The sequence below is a fragment of the Acipenser ruthenus genome, chromosome 10 (assembly GCF_902713425.1).
Source record: "Acipenser ruthenus chromosome 10, fAciRut3.2 maternal haplotype, whole genome shotgun sequence".
Classification (NCBI taxonomy): Eukaryota; Metazoa; Chordata; class Actinopteri; order Acipenseriformes; family Acipenseridae; genus Acipenser; species Acipenser ruthenus.
The window spans coordinates 18,167,669-18,179,008 of NC_081198.1; the positions used below are offsets into that span (position 1 = coordinate 18,167,669).

Consider the following 11,340-nt stretch of genomic DNA (forward strand, 5'->3'; position numbering starts at 1 on the left):
TCTACCTGTCTTGTTAATGGATGATTATCAGGAGTGTTGGAGGGTTTTTTCTCCCTCACCTGTCTGTTAAATTGATGATGGCTGACTTTGTGTCTATTTTTGTTCTTTATTTTTGCAGACAGCGACAGTGAGATATCGAGCGGCACTGGGGATGTTTCCAAAGACTGCCCAGAGAAAATCTTGGAGTGTTGGGGAGAATTGCTTGGCAGATGGTAGGTTATCGGTTGTCAGTAGCCATATATGCGGCTAGTAAAGCCAGCAAGATCAAAGTTGTGTTCATAGCTGCTTATTCCTTTTTTGAAGTCCTTCCCTTGCTTCTGTGTGGAACAGGGATATGGCAGGATAGTGCCACTCAGGTGCGCACATTTATTAACAACAAACAATAAATAAAACAAAGAAACAATGGCACAGGGGCCAAAATAAAAGGTTCAGACAAAACACAATGATCACCTTGTGTTTAATATAAATGCTTTGGGTTTTCGAGGGTGGGCAGAGTCTTCACTGGTCTTCATTCCCAAAACTCCTTCTAAACTCCTCCACAAACAAAGGATTTCTCCTTTCTTTTATACCATGTGGCTGGTACTTGATTGAGGATCAATTATTCAATCAAGACCCAGCAACATTCCCTATGTGGATCCGGCAGGGTGTTCCTGAACCTGTTCAGAAGATATGTGAAATAAAAATTAGAAGGGGGGTGTTTATGTGGAAATGAATTTGTAATCATGAAAACCTATAATATGTAAAAGTATAATGAGCTAATTGATGAAATGATTGTTGCGTAGTTAAATGGTATTCGCTGTTGAATTGAATTGTTCTGGCTGTGGTTTCGTTGACAAATCAACAGTTTTGTGTGGAATGATAGCACAAACTGTGGATTCGTTAATCAGCAATATCTCTGCCCCGCACTCCCCTTCTCTTTAAAGCCACACAGACCCTTTTAGTTAGAATAGTCATAGAATTAATCAATCTAAAGATCAAAGGGTAATGTCACAGAAATGTTTTAAAAGCATATCTAACAGACTGCTGTCACCTATCCTTTAAATAAATACAACACTCTCTTAGGTTACAGCTTTGATTGGTAGAGTTGTGTCAGTGGCAATGAAAATCTTAAACAATTAAAAGTAGCATACATGTACTTTCTTTTAAACGAAACAGGGTATGAAATAAATACATTGATAAAATACAACTGGGATAGGTGATAATATTCTGTAAGATGTTATTTTAAGCCATCCCTCTGGGCTGGTTATCTCTGTTCCGTCTTGCAGTGTTTACATTTATAATCCCCACCCTACATGGAAGTAAAAGGGTTTTCAGTGGGAATGCTTTAAGATATTGGCTTCATACTTGGTACACAACTGTATTCTATGATTCTCTTGGTCAGGTTCAGCCATGTGTATCATACAAGATTTTTGTGGCTGCAGCCGCCACTATATTAGTGTCTTATACAGTGCAGTGAAAAAGTATTTGCCCCCTGTCTGATTTTCTGCATTTTTGCACATTTTTCACATTGTATTTGGTCAGATTTTTTTGTGGGTTGTTGTAGTAGTATATAGAGGGAGTCTGAGAGAACATTTGAAGCTTCTTTCATTTGTTTGGTGTGCAAGGTATTCAAACATGCAATCTTCAGGTGTGAAAAAGTTATTGCCCCCCTCTAGTTAACTCAAACCAATTAAAGGGATAATTAGGGACAGCTGTTTGAGTACTTTGGTTAACAACCAGGCCTGATTTGGGCCAGCCCTGCCCAATATAAATCTGACCAACTTTGGCCCTTACCATCAGTTAAGTTGTCAGCACACAGGTTCTAGAGGCACATCATGCCACGAACAAAAGAAATTCCTGAAGACCTCCGGAAAAAAGTTGCTGATGCCTATCAGTCTGGAAAGGGTTAAAAAGCCATTTCTAAGGCTCTGGGGCTCCACCGAACCACAGTCAGAGCCATATTGTCCAAATGGAGAAAGTTTGGGACAGTAGTGAATCTTCCCAGGAGTGGCCGTCCTGCCAAAATCTCTCCAAGAGCAAGGCGTAAAATCGTCCAGGAAGTCACAAAGAACCCTAGAACAACATCCAAGGATCTGCAGGCCTCTCTTGCCTCGGCTAAGGTCAGTGTTCATGACTCCACCATCAGAAAGACAATAGGCAAAAATGGGATTCATGGCAGAGTAGCAAGGCGGAAACCATTGCTCACTAAGAAGAACATGAATGCTCGTCTCAAGTTTGCCAAAAAGTACCTGGATGATCCTCAAGAGTTCTGGAACAGTGTTCTATGGACAGATGAGTCAAAAGTGGAATTTTTTGGCCGACATGGGCCCCGTTATGTCTGGCGAAAACCAAACACTGCATTCCACAGTAAGAACCTCATACCAACGGTCAAGCATGGTGGTGGTAGTGTCATGGTTTGGGCATGCTTTGCTGCATCAGGACCTGGACGCCTTGCCATCATTGAAGGAACCACTGTATCTGATGGACCATTTCAGTTAATGGCTTCATATATGCAGGGTTATATAACAGGTATTGACCTCTGATCTGATATCGCTATTATATTGAGGACAAGTGCCTTTATGTTTTTGGGATATAGAGTTAATGTTTTATTGTATTATTTGGTACACAGTTCAGTTCCATTACAAATGTTGTTTTGATGGCTCATAATCCATTGGCAAAATCTATTACAGTATACAGGTATTGTCTTCACAATAAGTACACAGCTGTATTTTATGATTCCCTAAATGCAATTCAATAACGTGTTGTCCAGAAAAATTAACTATTCCATTGGCACTTTGCCTTCCGCACAGCTGTATCTGACTGTCTTCTTTTTTGCTGACTTTAAATACTTTAGCAGCCCTCTAAAATGCAAACTCAGTATGAACCAATGTTGAACACACTGCATTCACTAATGCACATTTAATTGTGATATTAATGTTACAAACCAGTCATGACAACAGAGCTAGTCTGTGTGTCTTCATTTGGAAAAGCAATTTATTATCAGAGCCCAGAAGGATGCAGTTAAAGTTGTTACATTTTCAATTTCTATTTATGATGACACCTATTGAAATGTTTTTATATGGCTGTTTCTCTCATTGTATTGGTCCCACAAAGTATTTAACATGCTAGAGCTGGAAACATAAGCATTTCTGGCTGAGGGTGTCTGCCTGGTGCATCTGTGAAACTCTCGTCCACTTTCATGTGTGCAGTGGATGTTTATTCCCATCAATTCACTGAGTGAAGAGCATTTCTTTGTGCTGACAGCTTGACCGATTAAGTACCAGTCTCCCTGACACACTAGGAATTGTAATCAAGGGTCTACGCATTTGGAAGAACTCCTGAATTAGATATAATTAATACATTACATTTCAAACAAAACAAAAAATATAGCTTTTAGTAGTAGTAACAACATACTGCAAGAAAATGTGTTCACAAGATTCGGTCGATCTGTGCTTGTACAGTTACTACTAGCTGATTGATCTTAAAATTTCAAGTTCGGTCTTAAAGGATCCCAGTGATTCAGCATCAGCAACTGTAGTGAAAAAATTAAGCTGATAAATGGTTTTTGATTCAAAAACACTTTATATACAAGAAAGGTATACCTCTAATACAATCACATAAGCACGAAATTTAAACTGACTTTGGACAAGGCCTCAGTACAGCTCAGTGCATATGTTTGTATTAGAAAGCACGGATATCCATGGAGTCAATTCGAAAGAGATGAAAAGACTGACAAAACTTCACAATGTTTGATATTTATACCTTTGTAAACAATTGTTGACTCCACTCCCATTTGTCTTACTTCTGTCCAATGATAGGGGTTTCCACTCTATCATTGCACATTCCCTCTGCGGGGGAAAAAGGGGGGGGGGGGGGTGCATACCTCGTTGTACCTAGTAGGGCGCATCCATCTTGTCTTTCAGTTCCCCTCTCCCATCTCACACTCTCTCTGCTAATATCCTTTTGGCGTTTAGCTCAGACACCCATCTGTGATTTTTGAGTCGTGTTAGGCTATGCAAAGCTGCACGTAGCTGGTATTGCCGATGGCAAATGAAAGAACTCAAAACTTACACAATACCGTATAGAAGCTTAATATAAAAGCATATTAAAGCAACTGAATTAGTAAGCACATTTAAAACACATTCACATGCAGTTTAAACATAATGATTAAAAACAACTTAACTATAAAAGACACACACATACACATAATGTAAAACTTAGAATTAATAACATAATTAATACCTCATGCAGAAAGCCATCACTACACAACTTGGTAACCCATTCCATACCCTCACCACTCTGTGTAAAGTGGCACATACCTTGTGTGCTCTGGTCCAGGTTTTTGCACAGTCCTTAACTTATTGGTTGGGGGTTAACCAATGCATCAACTCCTTTTAAGGTTCTAAAAACTTAAATCAGTTTATCAATAGCTTTAAACACTCTATCATAGGTAAAACTATATTAATATTGTTGTATTAAAAAGATAGAAACAATGTTGTCTAATGCCTTAGATATTGTACTGATAAAAGGCATTTTAAAACATACGTTTTACAGCGTAAACATTGCAGGCTATCACAGCACAACACTTAAAGATGGGGTCTTGGTACTGTAGGTCTCCTGGGTCTTGGTACTGTAAACTTGCTTTTAGAGGCAATTTAAAAACTGAGAACTCAGGAAAGTGTATACTTATTTCTAGTTCACAGAATGTCGCATATAATCGTGTAAGAATGGTGATTTGTGGAGTGGTGAATTAAGGACATCATGAGGGGTTAGCACCGAATAGGGGACTGAATAGAAAAGGGACAGTAATTGTATTGTGAAATAATTGTATAGTAGCAGCTTTCATAACAACAATAGCATATATATCATTCTCAGCTATTGGTGAAGTATGTGTGACTCCCCTTGCTTGTTTTAAAGAACTTTCTTCTCAACCCTTCCAGTGTACATCTGGTACAACAGCAGGTGATTGATGGAGCCTGACAGTTCAGCAGGTGGATGGGAGGTGCAGAAGTAGTCATATACTGTTACTTTTCTTACTTTTCTAACACTGACTGATAAGACTTTAACGAGCTGCACTGAAACTCAAATTAAAACAAATTAAAGGTCTGCTTTGTCTCAGAATTCATGAACTTGAAATGTTCACTAACCTAGAGTAGACTGAGCATCCACACTTATTGTTCTTTAGTGAAGTGCTCATTTAAAATCCACCTGACCTGCTGTGTTTTCAAACAAGTATGAATGAGTTTGGTACTTGTCACATTTATGATGTCTCTATAGCATAGAAACAAGAAGTTGAAAAATGGAGACTTAGAATAGTGGGTAAAAGACACTTCTTTATGCAGAGAGTGATAAGGGTATGGAATTGGCTACCTAACCGTGTTGTTGGTGCTGGGACATCCAGTTTTTGATAATGTTTGCTGGCAAATGCTTTATTTTATATTTCAGCATGGTCCGTTTGTTTCTCTGTCTGCTTGTCAGTGTAGGCTCTACAGGAGACTTCTGTGTCTAGTAATTATTGAAGAGAGTTCCAAGTTATTAAAAGGTGTTTTCTTAGAGGACAACAGCTACATAGCAGACATTCATATTTGAAAGGGGACTCCTGTTGACAACATGTCTGTGTATGAGGGAGAGTTTGTTGTTTTACCTGTGATTTAAATCCCTGTACTGTTGCCAGATTGACTCAATGCCATCTGTTTGCCTGTCATTGTGTGAGGGAGTCTTTATTAGAGGATATGATCTTTATCAAACATATGTTGACCTTATATTTGAAAATCTTGCCAAATATGTGTTTGTGTTTTAAAAAATGGTTTTACGGGTCTCATCTGGTAAAAGCAGGGTGAGTTGTACTGTCAGGGGAGTGCAGATTCCTGGCTGTGCAATTTTTGTGAAATAATTTTAAGAAATTACCATTTTTGCTACGCGAACACGAGCACAGCTGCGTTTCTGATGTAATTTAAATGTGTGTGCTCCATTTATCTAAATAACAGCCAGCGAAATTGGTAGGCATGTCAAATAATTTTGTAATCACTTTTAGTAGGCATTATGTAAATTTATCTTCTTTTTTTGCCTACCACTGTGCCTGTCATTGAAGCTGTATTTTTGAGTAATGCTGCATCATATTGAAGCACAGGTATGTAATGTTTACTGTTGATAACATGTTTTTTTTTTTTTTTTTTTTAAATGCTTAGCACTTCAAAACAATGTTTATTCAATAAATAATTGTTTAACTAATAATATTAAAATATAATATTAGTTTGGGTTTTTTGTTGCTTTAATAAGTTAACCACACTTTTGTATGTGGGATGCATCTGCACCTCTTTCTGCCTTACTGCCGACAAAGGGTTAATTTACAAGAGCTGTCATTTGTATTTGAATCATTGAGTGTTGTTTTTAGCTTGATCTGAAGTCCTCATTTTATTTACTGTTTGAATATACATTATTGATACGAGGGAGGGTTACTGACTGCATTATTGAATGAGCTCTTACTTAAATACTACTATACTTCCAACAATGTTGTGGAGTTGTGTTTTTTCACAAGCAATCTGTTAAGCATCCGCAGTTTTAAAGCATGTGCATGTCAAATCATTGTAGTATTGTCTCCACGATATTATTGCGCCGCAGTCAATGGCCCTTATTTGAACTACTGTACAAAAATGTTATCCTTACAATAAAAACTAATACAACACTTATTCATATTTGTTTTACTGACCACAAACAATGTAGCTGTGAAGCAAATATAAACAGAAACAGAAGAAACTAAAAATTCCAATGCTGCAGATGGAATATACAGTACTTCACAAAAGGCCTGCATGCACATACTATATATATATTTCTAATAATTAAATAAATCTGTACCGATACTGCACTAATGCAAACAAAGAAACGATAATATTGTATTTCTTATTGATCACATTGCAATTCAAAGTCAGTTCATAAACAATGACCGTCACCTTCAGCGTAATGGCATTCCCTTCATCAATCTTTCACTTTTTTTGAAAAACTCTAAAGGTTTGTTAGAAATGTTTAGAGTTTTATTTTTTACTTTTATATTAACAGTTGTATATTATAGAGTTATACAATAGGACAATCCCTTGTGCATGGGTTATATCGCCACTCCCTCGAACATAGACATTTGCAGTCCTGTAACCCAATAATACAAAAGCAATAGCAATTATTTTGAAATACATAATGGGTACAGCACAGGAGACAGAAACAGTATGCAATTAGTCTGTTATAAACAGTACACTGTGTTTAATAGCTGTGTTTGGAATTGCGATAGTGCAGTGTAGGACATTTGAGACTTTGAAACAGACATTTGTTGAACCTAACTGCTTGTTCATATCCGAGCAATAGGGGATACTGCAGCAGGTGGGAAATGTGGGTTTCCCCTGGGATTTCTTAAATGTCTTTGTCCTCTTTTACTCAGCAATGAGCTGTTAGTTTATTGCACAGGTAAATCATCCTAATGTCAGTTAGCATGTAATCAGACCTCTAATGGCAGGCTATGAAAATCAGTGAATTACAGCTCAGAATTTAGAATGATTAAAGACAGACCTTCATCTGTTTTCTAAATTAATTGTCCAAGGTGCTCAAACCGAGGGATACTAGAAAGAAACAATATACAATATACAGTAAAAATACCCAGCATTCTCATAAATAAATAGACCTGGCATATAAAATGTATTGTGCTGCTAACAAAAAAGGTGACTCAGTATTCTGCCATCCATTAATAATGTTTGGTCCCATCATTCAGAGGTCTATTAAGGATCAGATGTGTTCTGTTAGATTGACCTGCCCTGGATCTCACTGTCTTTCCACTGGGTGTGACTGAGCGCTGACGTCAATTGCCAGTGGTTTGAAAATGACAGCTGCTTTCTTTTTACCCCTGATTTTCTGTGTATGTTCTATTGCGTTTCCTCACCACAGCAATTCCCAACAACAGCTCAGGAGAACTAAAGGTTCATTGAACGTCCTTCGATCCCATAGCCAAGCCAACTGACTTGAAAGCCAATGTCTACCTGACTTGAAAGCTAAGCTACCGGCTTCTGAAGGACAAAAGGCCAGCCCTACAGGTGTGCGCTTGAGCTCACCAGGCGGCTGGCCAGTAGGGTCCACTGTAGTGTGATGAGAAACAGTCCCTGCCAGTTTTGCCTGAAGGGTAACCTGTTACTAGTAGTTATGCAGCTCAAAACCGTGTTGTAGAGATGTATTTTCAATAAAGGCTACTGTTTAGTATTGGAGCAATTTTTCTTTCATCTGTGTCTTTATACATAACATGAAATATGTAGAATTATATTATTTATTTATGTATGTATGTATGTATGTATGTATGTATGTATGTATTTATTTATTTATTTATTTATTTATTAGCAGGCGCCCGTATCCAGGGCGACTTACAATTGTTACAAGTTATGACAGTACAAAGTATCGCATTATAAAATATTACATTACAGGTTATCACACTATAAAATATAACATAAAAGAATATCATGCAAATAAGAGCAGATATGAAAGTACAAAAAAAATCAATTCAAATAAGAGCAAAATAAGGCAAACAGTTACTTATAAGTAAGAGCGAATTCAACTAAGTGCAGTTAAATCTTATAGTAACTATTTGCATATGAGTAAAGTCCAGTAAGAACACGTAAGTACAATAAATGGATGAGAATGATTTCAAATAAGAACACTTACAGAAACGTGAGTACAGATGCCTATAAGAGTAAATTCAAATACAAGATATAGTAAGTAGTTATAGGTAGGAGCAGTAGTTGAAAGCAGCAAGGTATGGAGCTGTTCATTGCAAGTACAAGCTGATGGAAGTACTGGTACAAGTGGATGCCATATAGGCCTAGTCTAGTATAGTTGAGAGTTGAGGTTTAGTAGGTGCTGACTGAACTGGTGTGTCTTGTGGAGTCGCCAGAAGGTGGTCAGGGACTGAGCAGGCCCGATATCCATGGGTAGGTCGTTCCACCACTGAGGGGCAAGGGTGGAGAAGGAGCAGGCTCTGGAGGTGGAGGAGCGGAGAGGGTGAGAGGGGGTGAAGGGAGTTGTATGTGTTCTGTACCCGTTTTGCATCATAGCTCTTTAGTTTGCTGGTGCTATTTATACTGGATAATCTTTTGTGGTTGTGTTTTTTAATTTTTGTATTAGTTTGAATGACAATTACTAGTTGAATGACAATTACTAGTTGTTAGTTACAGCTTTTTTATATTCAACTTAAACAGTTATGGAGACGTGCTCATTCAATTACTAGTTGAATGACAATTACTAGTTGTTAGTTACAGCTTTTTTATATTCAACTTAAACAGTTATGGAGACGTGCTCATTTTTAAAAGCTAACATACATATTTTACTGTGTATTGAAATGAGTGTGATTTGGCTTTCTTTTTTTCTTTTTGGACTCCATTTTCAAATTGGGGTTCCTGGAAACAGCGTCTGTGGTCTCCTATATCAGGCATCAGCTTCTGTGGTCTTCTGTTACTGGTCCAACTTAAATTGTCAGCGACTTGTAAGGAACTCTACAGCTATGGCCAATAGTTTGGCATCACCTTGAATTTTAGGATTGAGACATAATAAAATATAGTTACATTTCAAACGGTGGACTATTCCACTTTCTGTAGGGGGTGTTATCTCTCGAATGAGATATGCTTTCAGTGTCAGCTTACGCCACTAAACATAATCACACAATTTCCCTATAAATTAAGTTTCAGATCTAATCACAGTTGATAAACTGATATATTGGTACTGCTTTTGTAGTTTGATACAATCACCAGAATTCACTATAGTAACTTATCATAATTGCTGACGGGTGACATTCGCTGAAAGTCTTCATCTGTGTGAAAGTTATTATTATTTTGTTTATTCAGCAGACGCCTTTATCCAAGTGATCACTTTCCTTTACATCGTCCTGATCAGTGTCCGAAACCAGTGAATCTGCGTCACTTCTATCACTTCCACCAAGACTAAAGTCTGCTTAACATCAGACACGATGCGACAAAATTAATAGAACCTATACTTTTGATAAGTATTTTTCACACCACATGAACACCACAGACGACTAACAAAATGATTATATAAATCTTAACTGATTTGCACTTTAATTAGCTACACAGGTCTAAACATGTTTAAACATGATATCTGGTAATAGATTAAAGAAAGTTATCTGTGTATATGCCTTATTCCCTGATTATCTGTTATACTTGCACTTTCTGTGTAATTTCACCTTAGCAATGTCTTTTAGGTCAAAGCATGTCACTTGCTGAAAGCATGTCAGTCAATAGAGGATGCGACTGGTTGATTAATGGCAGGAAAGAAGCCATTGAAAGGGTGGGGACAATGTCACCCTCATGGCTTGCAAACAGAGGTTTATTTAACCAAGTCCTGTACCTGTATTTTATTAAAATAAAAATATATGCTTACTTATAACATGTGTTTCTTTCATAACTGCACATTTAAGTGTAACGAATGCACAACAGGTAATAATTATGGAACTTTTTTGTTAGCTGTGTTAGCACTTTAAAGGCTTGAATCTAAAGTTAGCAAGCCACGTGATAACTAGGGAATCTTGAGGAGCAGTTATGAATTTTCTGTCATCTCTCGGTCAGCTGTCCTTCTCGACATCTAGCTTGCTGAATCACGTTGAAAATTCACCTATGCCTGACAACCAGAGCAGGGATAACACCCAGAAAATCAACATGCAGTACAGAAAGCTTTGCTGTCTCTCTTCGAGCCAATATTATCTCTTTCCCTTTGGTGTCAATTTACTTTTAGTTCTCTTTTCCAGACTGTTGCAGTGGCTCAGTGGTTAGTAAAGCTGCATACAGTGGATGTAGGTCATGGTTATTTACTTTTTCATATTTTTGAAAGCTATTGAATTTTGTATTTACAACCAAAATCCAAAAATGTTAAAAGTTACTTTAACACATTTGTAACTATTTACAGTTACTTCTCAGGGGTGGCCACATCCTATCCTGTCAGACTCTACCGAATAAAGGGTTTTGTTACATTTTTAAAATGTGTACTGTAGTCTGGTATACCATTTTTTGTTCGGTTTGATCAGACCGAGCCCACCTGTTCCCTCCTCTGCAGCCATTTTCTAGCAAGATGATCGGTGCGTGTATGTGACATGTAGCACATTCATGTGACATGTAAGATTTGACATGCACTGTTGAAACATATTCAAGGTAACTGTTATGTTTCCACCTGTCTGGAAAAGGAACCATTGCACTGAAAGTTACTGAAAAATGTAATCAGATTACAGCATGTAATGTGTTACTCCCCAACACTGTATACAGGTCTGACTGGAGTGAGTCCTGCTGACAAATCTGAAAACATCACATTAAACATGTCTTCTACTTTCTA

The 11,340-nt window shown here is 37.5% G+C and overlaps 1 protein-coding gene across 3 annotated transcripts in view; it reads left to right on the forward strand.

The window, feature by feature from the left end:
- Window positions 1–11,340, forward strand: part of rabgap1l (RAB GTPase activating protein 1-like) — a 358,860-nt gene that overhangs the window by 91,692 nt on the left and 255,828 nt on the right. For all 3 annotated transcript variants that reach the window (XM_059031914.1, XM_034016161.3, XM_059031912.1), the window contains exon 12: window positions 119–212. In XM_059031914.1, the coding sequence (XP_058887897.1) occupies window positions 119–212 (94 nt within the window). The remainder of the gene's footprint in view (window positions 1–118; window positions 213–11,340) is intronic.